The 21,736-nt window shown below is 48.6% G+C and overlaps 1 protein-coding gene across 5 annotated transcripts in view; it reads left to right on the top strand.

Annotated features, from left to right (window-relative positions):
- The window catches only part of FRMD4A (FERM domain containing 4A), a 211,169-nt gene that overhangs the window by 66,747 nt on the left and 122,686 nt on the right, over nucleotides 1-21,736 (top strand). For all 5 annotated transcript variants that reach the window (XM_072858165.1, XM_072858156.1, XM_072858174.1 and 2 more), the window contains exon 2: nucleotides 7,973-8,038. In XM_072858165.1, the coding sequence (XP_072714266.1) occupies nucleotides 7,973-8,038 (66 nt within the window). The remainder of the gene's footprint in view (nucleotides 1-7,972; nucleotides 8,039-21,736) is intronic.

Here is a 21,736-nt window from a genome sequence, read left to right as displayed (position 1 = left end):
CACCAGTGTTTTGAGGTTATGACGCGGCGTTCCCGGCTTTAAAGTTCGCCTGAGAGTTATTGCTTGATGTTGTAAATGGACTTAAGGACCGTAGGAGACGGTTTTTCATTTCAGCCCTGATACAGTAAGCCACTTAAACACTTGCTTATGTCACACTGAAATAAAAGGGATTTATGGACATGGCTATGTGCTTTGCTGAATCAGAGCATTTTTGCTGAGCGCTGTTTAGAGAAGCATGAGAAATAACCTGTGCAGATGTCCCCGGGTGATGCAGGAGCCCGAGCAAGGCTGGAAAGCACTGCGTGGAGGAAGCGAGGAGCCCCTGGGCAGGCCAGGAACTCTTTTGTCAGCTCTCAAGACAAAACAGGGAAGTCACCAGGTCACTCAGCCTTTAGCTCGCCTTAATTTTTCTCCCATCGCTCCCCGTCAGCATCCACACAATGGCTGGGTTGTGCCTTTCGTGGCATGCTTCCGCCGGGGTGACCACAGCCGACACCGTCCTACCTCCTTTCCCAGGGAGGACTCTTGCTTTCTAATTACTGGAGCTGGTTTTTTCCTTTCCTTCTGGCAAATGAGCATTTGCAGAAATGATAGCAACACTTGATGCAACCCCTCTGAAACACATCCCCTGTGCAGATCCCCCGAGCAATGGGTAATCAAGCTTCTCCAAGGGATGGCAGCACTCCCTTCCTGCAGGATAGGAGAGGTTTTTAAGAGCTGTATCTGTAACCGTGGTTTCAGCAATTTCATCTCCATTCCCTAGTCCATGGGTAAGGACATTGATTTTTCAAGGGGTGGGATAAAGAGGCTGGCAGGGAAAGCCAAAGGCCTTGCACATGATATGTTCCTCTGGTCCTACCAAACCTGTGGGAGATGCTACATCATCGTCAGCGTATATTTTCTGGCCATTCAATCCAGCTATGGACTGTGCATGTATTTTACAGAGCCTCAGAGCATTTCCATAACAGGGAAACCCAGGCTGCATTAGAAGCTGGAGTCTGGTTATGCATCAGCCATCAGCTGCTTCTCTTCGCATCACCATTACCCACATCTACAGCATCTTTCCTGGGCCTGTCTTTTCAGTTCCAAAGCTCCATTTGCCACCAAGTTCCCTTGAAAGAGAATGCTAAAAAGGATGCTCCTCTTTCTTTGAATATGCAACATCTTCATTATCCTACAGAAGTACTGCTAGAAGATGGCAGATGCCATCTTTGCCAGAACAAATTTGAGTTGCAGAAATGTTTTCTAATGGGTTCCTACACATTGTAGTAAGAAACATTGGTACTTCTGTATTGGCTTATTTCAGAAAGCTCAGCCCATGTTAGGTACTGTGTTGCTGACCTTTACAAACAGGGCAGGCTATATAGACCTACGCTCCCTATGCCAGGAGCCTTGTGCCAAATTAAAATCATTTTTCTCCCTCTTGAAAAAATAATTACAAACCAGACTTTCCACTATTGGTTTAGGAAAGAGTTATGGAAATAAATGGTAGAAATGAGGACCGTATTCAGAAACAACAGTTTCTCCTGACTGTCTCCCCGTCCTCAGAGCTATGAGCCACCGAGGCTCAGGGGGAAGCCAGCCTGCCTGAATATGGCCCTTTTAGGTGAAGGGGAAGGGCAGGGGAAGTAGGTGTGCACGAGGGTGTTGGACCTGGAAAGCAAGATGGCATGAGCAGTGCTGCAAACCACAGTGACGTGCATGCCAGCGCAGGGCGGCAGGCAAGCCCCATGGCTGGGATGGATGAACCAGACTGGACCGACAGTCATCTCACACCCCTTCTTCAGGGCTTGCTCCCACTGAGCCACAACTAAAGGACTTCAAAAACAAGCAAGCCCCTCTGGGCAGAACCTTGCCTGCTCCTCAGCCACTCAGCCAGTGCTGCTCCCCTTCTCACCACACACAGAGCCAGCTGTGGCCATGTCCCCTCTCCCCAGGTGCCCATGCGAGGAACAGCTATGTGGCTCAGCTCTCTGCACACCATCTTGCAGTCATTCTCATCCCAGTCACCGTCAGTATTATTTATTAGGTGTTGATACAGACCAGCGACTGGGGAGGATGCTCTGTGAACACATGGCATAAAAAAGAAAGATAGTCCTTCCTCCAGGATCTTGAAGTGTGAGTGTAGGACAGGAGATGGCAGATGAATGCAGGCAAGCGAAGAGAGAGTGCTGGTCAGTGCGACAGACAGCCGTTTGCAAGACTGGCCCCAATTCAGCAAAGTGAAGTGTTGCCACATGCACAAAATAAACTGTGCAGACATCAAAAACATGCCGCTTTTCCTCCCTCACTCCCCCTACAAGCTTAGGAGTTGCCAGGATGAGAAAGCAGTAAGAAGTGGTCAAGTGGGAGCAGGATGTTTAATCTAATAGTTTATTGTAATCAGCGGGCTGTCATCTCTTCCTATCTCCTTTCAGCGGGTCTGACCAAACAGCGGGCAAAGCGACACAGATTTTTGTGTATTCAGCACAGTAATTGCCTCCCATACAGGCAGCGAGCGTTTAGGAAATATTCTGCCTCCAATTATAATTTCTGATTTGAGTCATGGAAGAATACGCCGTATTCCTCTTTATTTCTGCAGTCACCAGCTAATGAAACGTGCCACGGATATTTATAGAACTGCCATTGTAAATAGCATTTGCATTTGGTGCCTTTGAGTTATTTAGTGTGACGGCGCTTTCACCAGGAGGGTTTTTTCATTTTGAAAGGGAAAGGTTCCCTTTGGAGTTGTTTCCTCCCATCGCCTTCGCTGTTTGTGTTGGATGGAGCAGTTCTATGGGCAGTGGCTGATAATTTAGTGACGAAGTGACAGGCGTGCGGGGATTAGCTGAGCGCGGTGTGGGTTTTTGGGCTGTGTCACGGACAGTTTATAGGATTCTCCGAGACAATGTCTGGAGTTACAGCAAAGATGAATAGAGAGGAGGGCAGTTGCCAGAGCAGTTTGTGCCACAGAGCAAAACAACCACCAGCCTGCCTTCCCTAGGAAACTCATTGTGTAAATATTTGGGTAGGAGCCTCCAAAGGCGATTTAAAGTCTTGTGATAAAGGTAACTAAAATGTCCTTTCCTTGAGAAAAACAGCTATGATCCAGAAGATCCCATGAGTAACCACAAGAGATATTTCCTTTCTGTAGCATCCCTTTATTACAGTGAACAAGCATGTATGTTAGGTCTTGTTGTCACTGATGGATCTTAAAGCATTTTGCAAAAGAGGTCAGCATCAGTTTTTCCATCCTCAAGGTGCAGAAGCCAAGGAGCAGAGAAAGCACACACGCCTTGTGTATGATCAACTCTCCTGCACACTAATCCAGCACCTCACCCACACAAACCTATTGCTTCAGATCTTCACACGCCTTACAAGCACCATCTGTGTTTGTGTATTGCAGATATATTATCCCTAGTCTTTACACACTCATGTACATAAATGACAGAGCTTTTCAAAAGTGCTCATGTTAAGCTCTCCAAGCGCTCGGGGGTCATGCCGCATGTGCAGGCACTAAAAGAAGTGGCAGATTTTCAGAAAAATGTGACGTACTGAGCTGTTTTGAAACAAAAATCTGTTCTGTATTTTGGCACATAATTTCCATCTGAGTTCGTGATAAGTCTGGCCCATGAAATGCATGTGGCCCACATTCACAACCGGCGTGTGCAGCTCCCTGCCATATGGATGAACCGTTAGCACTCAGGAGTGTGTAACACAGTCCCACCTCTTCACACATCTTGAGAAGCATCGGAAATTTGGGGGGTTGATGTGGATACAGCTTCCTTGGCTGTTGGAAGGCTCTCCTGGGCTGAGCACTAGAGCCCGGCTCCAAGTATGGGACAAACCACATGCAAGCAGCTGAGCAAGCAACAGGCACAACTGTGGAGCTCACCTGGGAATTGCCTCGCCTAACTTGAAATGTCTGAAAGTTCTCTCTGCTTTGAGCATCAAGGGCATCTTGACTGTTAGGTTGAACTAGACACTTGACTTTTTACTTTCTGGAGTTAGGGTAGAGGGCTTTTGCCCTCCAGAAGGAAAATGGGGGGCTGTGTTGCTACAGGATAACTCACTCACTGAGCTCACGGTGAAACCCAGGACTTGATCAGGAGCAAAGTCCCCCACTTCCCTGCCACATCAAGTGTCCTTCTCTTCTGTCAACAGTTCTGCTCAACCATTGCTTCTTGTCTCTTTGCTGGGATTTTGCTTTTCCATGGTGAAGGGAAAGCCGTGCCTTTGTGCCTCTTAGCTCTCAGTTCCCCCCATCCTTTTCTGGGTAAGAGCCTTGGGAGTGGAGAACTTCAATTCACTCCTTGTAGTCATCCTCCATCCAAACTCTGGTGCTGCTTCGCTCATGCTTAGTGACCTCCTGCTCCCATGTTCCCATCTATATAGGGCTTGGTGTTGATTTCCCTTCTCTGGTTACACAGAAAGGGTTCCTTGACTTGTGTCCCTAGAGCCAGCCACAGCTCCATCCATTGCAGTGCAGCAGATAGTGCAGATCAGCCAATTTGCAAAGCGTCAGAAGCAGCATCTTTCATGCAGACAGACTGTGCTAAATCAGTTCCTTCTCGCTGTGCTTTGAAACATTCCCATTTCTTGCTCTGACAAACTAGCAGAGTTTGTATTGATCTGATGATGCAAAAAAGCACATAGTGTGGGCTTCAGACACCTGGTGGAATAATAAAACAGAAAGGAGGGAGGGAAAGACCAGCATAGTTTATCTTATATCAAGGAGGAAGTGTGTCTTCTACTTTCTTTTCTTTTCTCTTGGAAAACACCATTTGTTTCAAAGGGAAGTGAAAAGCCCCATGGCTGGGCATCCTGTCTACAGAAGGAAATACTGTGGCGGATCTCCGGCCACGTACGTTGTGGTCCTTCTGAGCTTCAAAATATCAGCCAAGACAAAACCAGAAGCTCCTTCACTGTCTGTGTTGGTACCTGTGGCTGGGAGCAGGGGCCAGTTCTGGGTGTCTTTCTCCTGGAGCAGCTCTTCACCCTTTCTTGTGCAGAAATGCCTAGGTGGAAACAGCCTGCAGGCCACCAGCTGGGGTCATTAGCCTGTAGCATAAACCTTCAAACCGCTGAGAGGTAAAGAAACAAGGTGCCACTAAAGAAATAAAGCCTGTGCCTTGCTGTATGCTCACACACTGCGTGACCAAACTATAAAAATGATCGTGGTCTTTGACAGTCACTTTACTGATGGACAGAACTGCTGGGGTCAAGCTGATCTGAAAGCAGTGTGCTTTCCCTCCTTTCACTCCTCCTTCCTCCCCCTTTCCTGCAAGGGATGGTCATGAAATGCCTTGCAATTAGCCAACCATCATGTGCTGCATTTCAGACCTTCACTTTATTCAGATACTTCATGTTACCAGCTGTTTGCATTTGGGATTTCTTTAAGCCGTGAAAGCACTAAGGAGATACAAAACTCTGGGTTGGAAAAACATGGAGAGCTAAAGAAGCTCCACATGGAAAGCAAGCGCTTTGCTGAAACACTAAAGCACAAAGTCAAACATCTCAGAAAATTTTCCCTCTTCCCCCTTTCACCTTCTTTTATTCTCATTTCAACTTTGGTATAACCAATGGAGCGTAACACGCGAGAGCTGGACTGTGCCTCCCTGCCATCGCATGCTACTGCCACGATAAACTCACTGCTTTATCTCTTGCCTTGGGTAAACTCATATTAAAACTGGAATATCAGTGCATACTCCCCATCTTGGGGATGCAAAAGCTTGCGGTTCCCTGTGCCTGTGTGAACACGACCCACACTACTCTTATTCCAAGCAGGGCAAACCATTGCAAAGCCCTTCTGCGAGCCTCTGGCATAGCTTTAGAACTGAGTTGAAAGCTGTTTAATACAGACTTCATAGAGAAAAATCTCACTCACCAAGTAATATACCTTATGAGAAGCTATATTTTGCATAACATTACTTACAGGAGGAAACTCTTGTAAGAAGACAATTTATTGCCATAGCGGTAACCAGCTGACATTTATGAGAAGCCTTGTTTTACAAGGCTTTCCTTTGGCTGCAATGCCAGGGCTCCAGTTGTGCTCACGGAAAATGAGAAGGAAAGTGATGTTATTTAGCATGCACAATACTCCAGAGACATGCTGGTGTGAGTAACAACGGGGGTAAAGTCTGGATTGCATGGGATTGTGCATGCCAGGATTGTAAATTTGAGATGAGTTGAAGGGAAAAGCTCATTTTGACTGAAGTTGTCTCATAATAAACTCCATGTCTTGCATGGCCAGCTTGAGGCTCAAGAGAGTTGTGGGCACATGTGAATTTTTTCTATGGGGAAGAGGCCAGGGCCAGGGTAAGACTTGGTCTGTCCTCACCCCAGGAATGGGGGAGATGGATGTGGGGTCACAGCTGGCAAGAGGGAGGACAGGAGCACCCAGCAGAGCCTGGTGGGCTCTCCACCGAGTGCCAGTGACCAGCAGGGTGAGGGTGATGCTGCTGGAGACAGCCAAGGTTGCAGACCCCATGGCAATGGCCACACACCACCTGGGCTCTCAAACAGGTGAAGCTGATGGTGGGGCATCCACCACCACCTCCTGGATGCCAGTGCATCTGTCCTCATCAGGCCATGGGAGCAGGTGATTTTTAACCTGCAGAGCTAAAGCAGAAAGCCAAGCTGTCCTCAGCTAACCCCCTGAGCCCACACCTCCCTGCTCTCTGCAAGGCAGCTTTGCATCCGGGGCTCAGCTCAGCTGGTGCCAGTGGGGAGAGGTGATGGGTGAGGGCAGAAATGCCCAGGTCTTGCAGCAGCCGCATCCCCGACAGCCTGTACCCCCCTGCCAGGCTCTCATGGACCCTCTGCTCCCTTCTGGCGATGTTTTAGGACTCGCCATGGCAAGAAATATCATTAAATTGAGCTGGGGATCCATGCAGCGCTCAGAAAGATGCCTTGGCTGGAGGGTGGTGAGTCCCTGGGGGACTGAGCCATGCTGCGGGGCTGAGCTGGGTCCATGCCACCGTGGGTCCAGGCATGCATGAGTGCCATGGCGTGAGCCCATGCCGGGGGCTGCCTGCGTGCTGCCTAAGTCGTGCTGAGGAAGGGATTTCCGAGAGCCAAAGAGGCTTATGCAGTCCATATCCCATTAGGAGACAGCAGGATTGTGCCTGTGCCTGTGCACGCTGAAGGGCTTTGCGGGTCTGAGTCTAGATCCGTAACTCTGCAAAGCAAAGTTGCTCCTCACTTACAGTGCTCTGTGCAAGAGGAGAGCCAGGAAAGGGCATGACCAATTGTGGAGGAGTTTCCTCAGGCTGTGGCTCATTTATTTCTTAGCATCCCAGTCTACAGGACCTTGAAAGAAATAGCCTTCTATATCTAAAAGTTTTATTGATATTATTTGTTAACAGTTGCAATAAACTATACCGGTATGGAAGCACCTTTGGACCAGTATAATAATATCACGAGTGGCTCCTGTGGTACATCTTAAATAGGACACCCCAAGTAGGACAAGTCCATTTTGGGATTCAGGCCCAAACAAGCAGCTGGTGCAACCCCAGGAAGCACCATCAGCATGGCCCAGGGAGGAGCCTTGCTTGCTCTGTGCTACCTCTGGGATGGTTGAATCCTTGCTGTGGAGGGCTTTGGGAGAAACTTGTCTGGATGTCTCCTCTGCCAGCCAACCTGACTGCGAAGCCGGATGCTGCGGTATGAAATGTTGAGGCCCCTGTGCTGCAAACCGTCCCCTTGGCCCCATTGTTCACACTGGAACGACCTCCTCCCAGCAGCTGCATCCAAGCAGATGCCACACGCTGCTCCGTGGCAGCTACTGAGGTGGATTTTCTTTTTCTCCTTTCTTTCCCCTGGTGCCAAAAGAAGGGGGATTAAAAAAAAAAAAAAAAAAAAAAACCAAAACAACACAAACTGAAACCACCGCAGCGAATGAAAGCCTCCAGCTTGTGCTGGGGGAGCCGGCAGCCCTGTGCCAAGCTGGAAAGCCGAGTGCCCTGACACACGTGCCTCTTCTCTCTTGCAGATGACGGAGGGCCGCAGATGCCAAGTGCACCTCCTTGATGACAGGAAGCTGGAGCTCCTTGTTCAGGTAGGAACCGCACGTTTCACCATGTGATAGTTTGCTATGGCTGTGGATTTTCGCTGGGGTGGGGAGAAAAAAGGGTTTTCAGTGGGTTTTCTCAGCAACTTCACCCCATGATTGCCTGCAGAGCTCAGGGAAGATGCATTAGTGCTGGGTGGGGAGGATCAGCAAAGACATATCTGTATGGAGGACTAATTCAGGATGTATTTTGATTTATTCTGTGCCAAACCAGTGCCAGTTGCTGCCAGTGAGAAGGAAAGCAGCTCTGGTCATTTTTGACAGTGTTACTATATTACTTAGCTATTTTTTGAGGCATTGCTTAGCTGTGAGAAATGTATTGCATCTGCTTAAAATACCTCTAGCATTTGTTTTTATCTACTTTACTTGCCACCCCGAGTTTCTGGGGTACGAAGCCTGGCTGCGCACTGGGGGTGGCTGTGCCCCATGCACTCACCTGCGCCCAGAGTGCAGCCGGCAGCAGAAGAGGCTGCGGTGGTGGTGCCACGGGGCAGGCATTGCTTGAGACATTACAGAGGTTGTAAGTCATGTGTCAAACACAAGCATGCATTAAAATAAGTCTGTGCTCCATCTGTCTTATTTTTTACTTAAAAAAAAAAAAAGGAAAATTAGGAAAAATGAGAGTCTGGTGCTGGCTGTGTAATGATGGGCTGGCAGAAGCTGTAGTGTCCTCAGCTTTTCTGACAATTTTGGCTCGTGCCTCAGAGATCACCAACGGGTTAATAACAAGAATTAGAAGAATGTCTTTCCTTTTACAAATGCTGCTGGCCAGCCACAGACAGCCCAAGAAGCAGGAAATTAAACTTCCCATAGCGCCTAAAATCCCCAGCCGCAGCTGATAAGCTGGGAGGGGGCCAGGATCCTACCCAGCACAGGCAAACCTGAATGGGGATTTCTGAAGGCAACTTGAATCACCGGAAGCACAGTCAGCCTCGCTTTCTGGAAAGTTGCTTAAAAATACCATTAACGAAATGTTAATGCGTAACATTTTTTCAAGTACATAGTTGCCGAGGAGGTGAAATCCCTCAGCTCTCCGAGAGACTTGTCAAGTGCCCAGATAACCATGAATGAGCCAGGCCAGGGCTGGAATGAGAACAGCTAAATCAGGATGACTAATTAAACTAAAACACCATACCAATGGTCTCTGCATGGCAAGCATCCCTGCACCAGCCTGCACCGGGCTCGTTGATGCTTAGCAGCTGGCTGGGGGAAGTTCAGCCACCTTCATCACAAGGATGCAGCACTTGGCTTTCTACTTCATATAAATGTCTTTTTAAATTTTTCTTAGTTTGATGAAAAATGAATGGGCTATTGGAGAACAGCTCTGCTAAAGCACTGCTCACAATATTACTAATCACAGTTTAAAATATACTGCGGGAAATCTATATGAGCTGCCCTGGCCAGCCTGCTTATTTGGGGTTTTTTATCAATAACACAAAAAACCCACAGTGAAGATGACAGTTGAGGAGGCTGGTTTGGGAAGCTCTGTGTCCATTTCTGAGTAAGCAGAAACAATATCATGTGATATTATTTTTTAAAGTGTTTGATCACACCTTCAATGGGAATTTCTCGTGATCAATATAGGAAGTGAATTGCTCTGTATATCACACTAACTAGTTTGCAAGTGACCCATGGCTGAATTTTATTTGTACAATAAATCATTTCGCTGTTTTCAGCTAATGTATGAATGGGGAAAGCCAGGAGGTGTGATTATGAAAAATTCATACCCAGAAAAAGCAGTAACCTCTGTCGCTGCATGCAGGTTGACCCAGCTCTCTGAGCAGCACCGTGCCCGTATGTGTACAGGATTGTCGACTGAGGCACCTCAGATGCTTTTCTGGTTAAATGAGGTTTTTCAATGCTGTTAGGTAGTCTCTCCTCAGGGCAATAGTAAATAAACCACTTTTGGGTGGAGCAGACAACAGAGGAAGAGGATGTTTGGATTCGAGTGTGTCTCCAATACTCTTCGCAGACATGGGCACAACACTTTGGTTTGCCTGCCTGTAAAGCATGGGCAAAGCCACCAGCCTTGGGGTGGTTCTAAGGCTGCTCCGCTCGGGGCAGGAGCGGGCTGATGCTACCCAGACGAGTAGTGCTTTGCCCTGGCAGGTCCCAAATCAATTAGGCTCCCTTCAGGAGCAACACGCACTTTGCCAGGAGAAATCTCACCAACTGAGTTATTGTTTGTAACTTGGGCTGAGTTTTCAGATAAAAGTTGCTTTGTAAGTTCTGAGCACGATTATTTTTATTATTACCTTATCTCATAGCTGAACTGAATAAGAAGCTGTAAATAAAACGTTCATCCAACCCCGAGGTTCTAGTTGTCACTTCAAAGCTGTATTTTTCTGTAGGTATCTTGCCACAAGCTGAAACAGCGCGCTGATCTGCTGGTTCATGCTGTGAAAAGATTCTTCCATAGCTGTGTTGGGCCTTAGCATCTAGATCTGCGTTGGCTTGAATCGCCCGGGAGCTGGGCTCTCAAATTCTCGTGTGAAATTTCCTCCTTCCCACCAACCACAACCTTTCCTGGAAGCTTCTCCATAGCTAATTTCACACTCCTGGGGCAAGTTTAGGAGAGACCACTGGGAATCAGTAAAACTGATTTCTCTGCTGTGGGTGAGATCAAAATACTGTCCTCACCTGGATCTGGCTTTACGCAGCCTTGCAGCGCTTGCATGTGCGATATCAAGTGCTCTGCTTACAGAAGGGTTCAGGGATCCTGCTGCTGTATTTTGGTGTGGAAAAAACCAGCAGAAGAAGCTGGGTCTGACTGAAGGAGGGAGATGGTACAGCTTCCTCGAACGGATGCAGGAGAGCTCCTGGAGCATCTTGAAACTGCTTAGGCCAGTGACTCAGGAGCTGAAATTATTTCCTCTCCTGCTGCCTCGAGTGCTGCTGGGCAGAAACAGATGCATCTGGGAATGATCAGGGTGTTTGCAAAAAGCAGTGTATTAAGCAAATGTACTCCCTTTTTTGTCTGTGAATTAACTGTGATCAGTCTCAGGAGTTTATGAATATGTCGTTCGAAACATATCAATTGGTGGTTAATGAGGACCATACCTCAGGCTGCAGGAGGACGGCAAGTGGTAACCATGCTCCTGCGGTTGCTCACAGGAGTCAGCCTCGGCTCTGCGCGACAGCTCCGCCAGACCAGATTGAAATGTTTCGCCACCACAAATTCTCTCCCAAAACTATAAAGACCCCTCAGACTGGCCACACAGCTATTGCCAGTGGGATCGCCCACGCACATATGTTTTATTTGCATTACTGAGCCCCAAAAGTAAGATTTTGGCTCAGAGGCAGCATTTATAACCCCTTCTGTGAATGCTGGCTTCCTTCGGTGTTGGCACATAACGCAAGGGCTTGGGGTTACCACCATCAGGAAAGTGATCCTGGGTTTAGTCAATCAAAGAGTCTTGACTAAAGTCTTTTCCTCCCAAGTTGAGCGGCTGCAGAGTGGTACAGCAGCAGCTAAGGAAAAGCAGAAACACAGGCTTTGCGGATAAAAGAAAGCCCTCCCCAATGTGTTTTGTCAGATAAATGTTGAAATTTAGAAGGGCTAATCATAAACGGAGACAGAGGAGGATCATATGGAAATCTCTTCCTGAGGGTCTGAAACTCAAAGGCTGTTTGACTTGGGATTAGGAAGAAGAGTTGCATTTGGTATGTGTTTCATTTGATAAATGCCTGTTGATGATCTGGTGTGTGTGGCAAGTTTACATAGGATATTTTTTTGACAGCATTTTCTTTCTGAGCAGGAGCAGAGGGTGGCTCCTTGGATCTTCTTACAATCTGGTTTTTTTCCGTTTTCTGTTTGATGCATGTTTAGTTTCTAACACAGGGGGTTTTTTTAAAGTGTTTGGGTTTATCCAGCTAATCCTTTTCAGCAAGTGAGTCCCTTTTCTTGCTTCTGGAAAATTGATTTGTTCATGTTCCCCGCTCTCAGACTCTCTATCTGTTATATTATTTCCCTGTGACCGTGTACCATTTGTCGGTTGCACATGAAAGGTTTGCGTTGCTTTGTTTAAAGACTTTTGCATAATTGGCAACGCGTTCATTTTCATGTGGGTTTTTATAAACATGGCTTTTTTCTGGGCTGGCTGAATCAGGCGGCCTGGCTCGCTCCCGGCTCCTGTGCCAGCTGCCCGTGCCTGTTATCTGACAGCGGCTCCGGCAACCGTCATCTGAAAGTGTTAAGCCTCCTAATTCTTTCTCTCTGGAAGAGTTATTACAGAAACGGAGCTCATCCGAGGCTCGTAGCAGAGCCGTCTGTGGGGTCTGGAGGGCTCTGAAATTTTATTGTAGGAAATAACTGGGCATTTTGTTTCTAACCTTCCCCCCCAAGGAGCACTGAGCCTGATTTGGAAGAGCCAGGGAGAGATGTGGAGGTCAGCACCACACTTGTCCGTAGGTATTTGGGTGGTTAACCCACCTGGATGTCCATGTTACCACTTCTTAAGTAACTCTTGCTACCCAAACAGCTCAGGGTAAGCTAGGTAAGCTTGCAGCATTTCTGTCTCGAGCTGCGATGCAAGTGCATCCAAAAACACGTTAACAGCAATACATGTATACATACAGCCAAAATTAATGGGATGAGCAGAACATCCCTTTCCAACGTTTTTGCCTTGCACACCAACTCTGCTTTGAGTGGGTCAGGAGCCCTTCAGGAGCCCAGGACTTGTCTCCAGTGTTCCTGCTATGCTTCAGCACCTCATCCCTGGGAACCGCCTCCATGCCAGACTGGGAGACACTGGTAGCTGTGAGCCAGCGTGGGCTGGCGAGGTGCCTCGTGGGCTGGTGACTCACTGCCGCACGGATGGCTGTCACCAGCGTGGCCATCCTGGTGGAGATGCTCAGTTCAGAGCACACCGGTGTCCCTTGCTCCTCCAGGCTCAGCCTGGCTGAGCTCAGCCTGGGGCCAGGCTGCCGCATGCTGTCCTGGGGAAGATACAGCATATTTTGAGAGCAATAACTCCACTAATAAAGGTTAGAGGGAGAAATAAAATGTTCCCCTCTCCTCCCAAAATGCTGTTAGTGTTTTTGCAATATTTTCAGTATTGGTCAGGAAATTGCAGTCAATGGGGGTTTACCTGTGTTTTCTTGCTGCCTCCCTTTTGTGTGCCAATAAGTATGGTGGTTACCTGGGCTGGCATGGTGGAAAAACTGCAAAGGTTCCCCTTTAGGTGGTCCTGAGGATGGCACCTGCCTGCCGTCGGGGAGAAGCTGTCTAACCTTGGAGACAGGTTTTGCATGAGGACCACAGCAATATATCCCATCCTCAGAGCAGGATAAACAAGCCCCATGATGGGCTGAATCTCCCCTGGGAAGCCACAAAAATTGCAGAAAAATGGGGTCCAGCCCTGCTCCACTGCCAAAACTGGGGATCCCTTTAAAAGCACCAGCTCCCGGGCTGATGCAGAAATGCAGCTGCGCGGCCCTGACCGTACATGGAGACGTTTGGGTGCCAGTAGCCATCCTCGCTGTGTGGGAGAGGCAGCACGGTTCCCTGCAGCGCTCGCAGGCTCTGCTCCAAAAGCGCTTTTAACCATCGCTGCGGAAGGCAGCAGCAGCCAGCGCGAGGAGGCAGGAGCAGGCAAGAGGGTGAGTACGGCCCTGCCGGCCCCGCTGCCCTCCCTTACACCCTTGCAGGAGTAGCACGGTGAATATATTGCTGGGGTTGCTTATAGGGCATGTCCTATAGGGCATGGAGAGCTGGGATGGGCTGGCAATGATGCCCTCGGTGAGTGTCCAAGGAGTGACCCACTCCCTGTATCCCCACTTCCTACCCAGCCTCTCCATACCTGCAACAAAACAGCTGGAAAGTGTCCCTTCATCTTAATGCAAGGGCTCAGCATTGGCTTGACAACTGTCCCCTGGGTGGCTTTGTAGGTTGTGGGTTGGTGTGTTGCTCCTCTCCAAAAAAACCCTGTGTGTTTTCTGTAGGGCAGACAAATAACTGGAGACCAAGCTGAACTCGAGTGGAGTTTTCTACTAGGAATCTGATGGGATCCAGTCCCTTGCACTGAAAAAATGTGCAAAAATTTGATTTGGATCATAATTTAAAATGGGTTGGAGCTGAAGGGGTGCTCAGATCTGCCTTCTGGAAAGGAGCCTTTATTTTCTGTAGCTGCAATTTTAGGACTCTGGTATAAGTCAGATTTCAGAAACAAATCCTGATTTACTACAGCAAGAGTGAGACTGTAGTGAAGCTCAGGAAGTGTTTGGAAAATTGCAAAGTAGATTTTTTAACATCTTTGGCATTAAAAATTATTGAGATCCACAGCTTTGGATCAACTTGGAAGCCGCAGAAGGATCCTGCCAAGCAGTGTCTGAGGTGAGATGTACATCACCGGCACACTCCACGCAATTGCCCCTCCACAGCCTGTGGCTCCTGGCAGGTGAACGGTGTGGAGCCATCTCTCTCCTGCAGGAAAGACTCCTTCTGGCCTTTCACTGCCTCTCGGGTCCTTGTTTGAGAGTTTTGATCATTTTGAGCATGGCTGCAAATGGGGCAAATGTACAGCTGGGTTTGGTCACCATGGGACGGAGAGGGACAGAGGAGATTGCTCTGCAATAAGGGAGCTGGGAGCCCAGACCAGCGATTCATGTCTGTGCCCTCACTGAGCAACCAGTGAGCTATGAGTTAAGAGCTTTTCTGCTGAAAATTTGGCTGTTTATCAAAAAATAACATTAGGAAAATACGTTTAGCATTGCTCCAAGGGGAATGTGGTGCTGGGAGCGTTGTTGGCTTTCCCACTCAGCGCACCTCCTGCAGACAAGGTTGCTGCACGATACCTAGATGTTGTCTTAGACCGGATAAATGGATAAATGAAAAATGAACTAGGAGAACCAGGTCTGCTCCCAAACCCAGCCTTTCAGCCTGCAAGGCGTGACTCTGTTGAGCTGCTCTGCAGAACCTCAATAAATGCCCTTCAAAAAGCATCCACCACTGCCATCCATGGCCTACCGAGCATCCGGTGTCAGGCTGGAGGGCTGTATCTCTGGGGTTCATTTCTCAGCTTAGGCTCCAGTGAACCCAGAATTCCACAGAAGCCAAGCCTGTAGGGGAGAGTGTTTGCTGGGAAATGGAAATGGAAGAGCACAGGGGCAGAAGAGAAAGAAATTTGATGTGCAGAGGTGTGGAGTGAACAATTCAGCTTAAGAGCCAAGAGGGATCTCAGGCAGGGTGAAGGTGGCAAAGCAGATCCACTCTAGGTTGCCCTTGATTACGAGGGCAAAACTGAAGGGATTTGAGTCAGGAGGTGGAATGAGAATCTTGGAGGGAAATCCTGAGCAGGGCTCAGAAACTGGGGGTGGAAGAGCCTCTGCTGTGCACCCTGGCTTGGTTCCATCAAGGCCAACATGGTGGTGCTGGCCCCAAGAGGCTGGTCCAAGCTCAGCAGGGGTATGCTGGGTGGTCCAGGCTCCCCTGAGCTCACCGTGGGTGACCACAATGCTCAGTGAGAATGGACACGGCCCCTGTGCTACGGACGGCACTCAAAGGATGGGCCTGCCGGAGGAGAACACTCTCTAAGGTCAGACACCAGCAAGGCAGGCTGTGCAGAGCAAGCTGGCAGGTCATGTGAGTTGGTGAGGTTCACCGAGAGCAGGATTTGAAGAGAGCAAGTAGGGTGCATAACTCCAGGGCAGGGATCAGCAGCGAGCCCAAATGGACAGGGAGCATGGAGAGCCTCCAAGGGGATCTGCCATGCAGCGAAGGTCAATCTGGTCGGGCAGCTCTAGAGAAAGCAAAGCTGTGTCTAGGAGAGACAAGACTGGAAATTAATGAAACCCAGCAGGGATAGCTCAGTCCCTCCAGATTTGTTCCTCAGCCGCCTGCAGGTTGGCATAGGCATGGGAGGAGCATTAGCAGAAGATGGGACAAGTGGAGGCAGGGGGCAATAGCTGCTGGGAGCAAAGCGACCCCGGAGAATGAGTCAGGTCAGGGCTGACCTTGCCCATGGCAGAGGTACTTCTGTGTCTTGAGGAGGTTAACTGCAGGGGATGATGCTTCTCTGGCACAGTAATGCTGCGCATTCCCCGCTTTCTGAGCTGCGTGCTGGTTTCTGAACAGAGCTGAGAGCAGGTTTTGTCCTTTTGTGCCCTAAGACCCCTATGACCCACCCCTGCACATCTATCAGGTGCCACGTTAGGAGCCTCAGGGAACAGATTCCTACAGCAAAGTGCTTACGGCCCCGTAAGAACATAAATAGGGAATGGCAATCATGCTTCTCCATGGAGTGAAATGAGGGTGTGACTTGCAAGGGCCTGCATAATCAATATCCCTATTATCAGTCTTCCAGAATAAATTGCATTTAAACTAATACAGGCTGGGGAGCTATCCATGAGCTGTCAGGAGAGAGATAAGCTGAAGACGTATGTTTATTCATACCGCGTATGCTGAGAGCTGGATGTTCTTTACAGCTGGCCAAATGTGGGTGAAGATATCTAGTAATTTTTTTTCAGTTATTCTGCTAAAATTTGTCAAATACTACCCTTAATTTTAAGCATACATGGAGCTTTTCAAACTTTGGGGGGGGAGGGGGCTAGTGACAATCCCAGTAAAACATCTGGTGAAGGGAGAAAGCTCTTTCCTTTCTGATGAGTTAAATCCTAAAGTTTTGTAGAATATCAGCAATTTAAATTGTCCTGCTGACCTCCCACCACATACACCAGTACAGGAATGGCACATCCAGCATCTAATCGCTCCGTTACGGAGAAAATGTCTCACTCACAATTACTTGGGAGAAATTCGAAAATTCACTATTGTTTCTCCCAGGCTCAGCTGCTCCATGGCTTCAGTGGAGCTTTTGTTTGTGCCTGGGCCAACCTGTGAGTGTCTGACAGAGGCTGTGAAATACATCATTGTAGCCCATGAGATGCTGCTCCAGCCATGGACAACCCAATGTCCCCCAGCCTCACTTCCCCCTCCCCGGAGCGACTGCTGGGCTCAGCCATGGGGCACCACCAAGCACAAAGGTGGAAATAAATTGGGTTTAGCAGCAGGATGATGAGGCTGAAATGCATAGACCTCCTTCCGCTCTCCGCTGCTGCTCCTTTGTGGTAGAGCAGCCCTTGTGTTGGTGCTGTGTCCTGTCCCTTGCACCCATCCCCATCTTGCCTGAGCACCTGCCTGATTCGGTGCATGGCGGTCACTGGTGAAGTTCATCTCGTTTAACCTGAGGCACGTACAGCATGGGCATCTGTTCCTGAGCTAGGCTTTTACAGGCAGTGGAGAGAGGAGGGCGCTTGTAGGGCATGGCTGAGCTCGTCCTAAAATAGATCGTCTGAAATGAATCATGCCCCTTTCTCTCCTTGATTGCAAAAGGACTCTCTGCAATTAGGTCTTGGGTAGGTGTTCATGCTGTGGATGGTTATGTGTGACCAGAGCAGTCCCTCTTTGGCTCTTACTCCTCCTTTCACATCCCCCTGCCTGGACGAGGAAACCCAAATAGTAAATTCAAGTAAGAAAGTGCTAAATGTGGCACAGGACAAAAGCTGCCTCCTGGAAGGCAATGGAAACGGAAATAGAAAATTATTTTTTTTATAGCATGGTCTGAGCAAGCAATTTTGAAAAATAATAACGTACGTACCAGATGATTTCAGGAGATATTGAACAGTCTAGAAGAGTGTAGCTCAGAAGAAATTATGAGCAAGGCAGCATAGCAGATTTATTTTCAAGCCAAGGTAAAAAATGTGCATTTCCAATCCAAGCTAGCATTTCAGGATGGAGCATTTCCCCTTATTGCTGCCATTGGACTGTGCAGTACAAATACTAGGTTGATAGTGAATGAGAGATGCAAGGCTTGATTGTCTGAGCTACATTACTCGACTTATAGAAAATCGTTTTCTATTCCCTTTCCCTTTCCTTTTCAGCCACAAGTGAATGCAGCTTAGACAAAAGATCTCAACTTTCAGCCAAAAGGCTCTTCCTTCGGCATGGCACAGTGAGAGCCTTGGCCACGAGTGAGGCTCCTGGGCTCAGGCGTATTGCACGTAATGAGCAAAACAGGTCTTAAGCTGTTACTATCTCACTGGGAAATGGTTTCCTTTCCCTTTACCTTGCTGCAGGTAACCACAAGCAGCAGCTGGCCGTGGCTGCATGGTGTCAGGTTGGAACGGTTTGCCAGCAGCGATGCATTCGGGCTGGTTAGTTTAGGGCAGCCCGCGTGTGCTCACACAGACACGGGTTTCAGCATCACACCTGGCAATGGCACTGAGCGAAGCAAAAAGGAGCTGGATCCAGCACCGTGGTGCTACCAGCAAAGGTTGCTGGGGCTGGTTTGCCCTGCTGACCACAGCGTGCAAGGGAAAGGAGACATCTCTGACCACGCAGAGGGGACAGGAGGCTGGGGACGGGCAGCGTGGGGATGCGAGGAGACCACGCTGCCCTTCCTGAGGGAGGCCTGGGTGCTGCCCAGCCCTGCCTACCCCACCTCTCCCTCTCCAAATCCCATCTATTCCCCCTGCCTTTGCCCAGGAGTGTGTTTTTTAGGCCCAGCCTCTTTGGAAATGATGTGAAATGCCATCCTCAAGTGATCGAGCAAATCTCCATCCCCCAGCCTTCCCTGTATTTCCAGTGTGTGGCTTGTCAGTCCTTTCTGTCTTTATTTCGGGGAAGCGCCTACTCATGAGGAAGCTTTGGGCGATCTGATGTCAAAATGGATTTGTCTCTCTCTTTGGTGGTTCATTTTCCCGAATTCCCCTCCTCCCCCAGGGATGCACTAGCTTGCTGACGGCAGCACGCCCGTGAGTTCGGTGCCCGGAGAAGCAGCGAGGCAGGCACAGCATCTGCTGCGAGCACAGAAAGGCTGCCTGTGGCATTCGTGTCGGCTGCGATACGGGATGTCATCAGAAAAACCATCAGCTTTTCTAATTTTCAGGACAGAGGAGATGGCTCTTGGCTTATAATTGGGTCATGCTTTAAAAAAATCTGCATGACCTCATCGTGAGCAACAAGACATGTGCTCGTTCTTCCTTTACATTCCTTTCCCGACCTCCCCCAGAGAAGCAATCCTGTCAGATAAGAGGCTGTTAATACAGATAGGATGTCTTTTACTTTCCCATCTATCTGCACTCAAAGATGGTTCATCACCATTATGTTTGAATGAAAACTCTTCTGTTATTACCTTTGCTGGGAAAGTGCCCATATTTGGGGAGGAAGAAGCACAAATCTAAACCCGCCTTGGGAGGAAGCTTCAGCCTCTGTCCTGACTTTGAAGATGATGCTGTCTTGGTAGTGGATCAAACCAGACGCTTGGAGGTAGAGCCAGCAAACATTCCAACTCTGGAAGCTGTTTATCTTTGGGAAAATTGATTAATAGTATAGATTTTGGTTTAGTGATTCATCCCTAGTTTTGGAAAGGACTCTGCCCTCCGCCGTGCTGCCTGTCTCTGGCATTCCTGTTAGCTGAACAAGAATAATCCCTCCCGTGCAAGCAGACGGCAGACTAGCAGTGTAGCCTGGCCCCTGCCACATCTGCCTTCAGGAGCTGCCGTCCCCTTCGCCCCCTGGAATAACATGGGGTGAGCGGTACAGGCATCCCCTCATCCTCACACGGGCACAGGCACATTTCGGACCACTGGGATCAAAAGGCTGGCAAGCTGCAGAGGTACCTCTGGCTCACTGCTGTGGTTACGGTGGAGGATGCAGAAACAAAGCGGGGTTGGAGCAGGAGGTGCAGCAGTGACTAGATGCGACCTGACGAGATCGTGAACAGGCCAGCAACTTTCAGCTCATCCCTGCCCTCCTGGTTTGGCAGCCCAGACAGTGGTAGAGACCTCGGCTTGTCAGAGTGGATCTTATAATGTCTCTAAGTTATACTTGTCTCCTGGAAAAGAAATGAATTAAAGAGATTTGCCTTTGCCCTTTTTAAGAATAAAATAAAATAAACCAGCCAAGCCATTTACACTTCATTTCCCCTCCTCGCTTTGAAGCCAGGATGAGCATTTCATGCGTAGAGTTGTTCTGACCCACACGGCAATGAGGGCAATGCCATTGCTCATGCTTCCCCAGTCTCTCTGATGTTTATTGAAGGAGACCGTCGCAGCATCCGTGCATCAGCCCCATGTAGCAGGCAGGTCATTGCATGGGACAAGCCTCCAACTGCTGAGCAGCTCAAAGGCAAAAACATTGAGGGGTTTGGCTGTGGCATTGGGCTTCTCTTGTTACTAGGAAGACTGGCTTTTGGATTAATGTAGTTCTCTCTTTTGAGGATGTTCAGCAGTAGATGCCTAATGAGAATACCTTTCCACATAGACTCTTCCTTTACTCCTTATCCATCCCTATTGCTAGTGGGCAGGGGATGAACAAGCCCATTTCTTCAGGTTCAGTTCAGGCTTATCTTCTCTAGTTCTTTGATATTTCTTGTCTTTTGAGCAACCAGAGAGTTTATACAGATAGGTTACATGTACTAATGTGCTTTAAAGAGGAGGAAGCACCATCCATGCCCCTGATCTGGTCCATCTCATGGGGACTGGGTGCCCATTTCTCACAGCAGCCTGCTCCACTGTTTCCCTCCACTCCTCTCATAGGCAAAGCCAAACCGGGACCACAGGCAGCAGCTGGGATAACCCTCAAGCCCCAGTGAGTCCAGTGGCCTTTCTCTCTGCACCCATGTCCCACTCACTGGCCTCCTGCTGCCCCTCTGGCAACCACAGCTCCATCAGTACAAATATTTGCTTGCTCTGGCACGGTTTTGGGTCCAGGCTTTGGGAGCAGGGGGTGAGATTTGCCCACCAGCAAGACACAATATATCCCTGAAGATGGAAACCCCAGAGGCAAATGTGTCCAGAAACTGGGGTGGTCACTTTTGTATGTATCCAGGATTTTCTCAAATTGTTCCACAAATGTCTCTGAGATACAGAGACACTGACAGTCAGGCACATTCAGTGTGATTCAGAGCTTGTCACAAGCATTTTGCATAGCTCTAGCTCTTGGGCTTTAGCGAATGCTTTTAAAGCAGTTCTTTCCCTGAAAAACACTATGGAGGCAGATAGCATGAATTATTATTTATTTTCACTGTGTGGACAGTTGATCAGTGACAGATGTTTCTAATTGCATTAAGCAAGTGGAAATAATGAGAATTAGATAGCAGATTCTCCAGGAATTTACATTTAGATTGAGTTACAATTTGCTATTAAAAAAGCAAATTCAATGTAGACACATTGGTTCTTCAGCAGAAATGGGACCCGATTATTCTTAATTATTATTTGATTATTTAAAAATGAGCTGTGTTACTGTACTTAAAAATATTTGACTCAAGGGGATGTTTTAATATGTGTGCTTTATGTCTCCCGAAAAAGACATGGAACAATGAAATTGTTCATCAGCAAATATCTCCTCCACCTCCCCATTAGTGTCATATTGAAAGGCAAATGAAAAATAGGGCCACAACCCTATCTCACAGCACTTGTGCAAAATTTGGCCGATGTCAGGATGGTGGTGACCAGATCGAGCTCACCCAAACCGTCTGCATCCCTGACAAATTGAATTAAGTTGCACTGATGGAAGACAAGCTGCATGCCCCCCCCTTGGGTACCACGCTAGGCTGAGCTTGGCAGGAATTCCAGGTTGATTATCTCCATGCCGTGCGTTGCATGTAGCCGATGTAAAGCCAGCCGAGGCAGAGCAGAGGTGGGTGCCCAGGCTGGAGCAGGGTGGGGGTACGAGCAGCGCTTCGGCAC

The sequence above is a fragment of the Ciconia boyciana genome, chromosome 1 (genome assembly GCF_034638445.1).
Source record: "Ciconia boyciana chromosome 1, ASM3463844v1, whole genome shotgun sequence".
NCBI classification, from domain to species: Eukaryota; Metazoa; Chordata; class Aves; order Ciconiiformes; family Ciconiidae; genus Ciconia; species Ciconia boyciana.
Note: the sequence above shows the minus strand (reverse complement) of the source record. Positions and strands in the feature narration are given on the sequence as shown.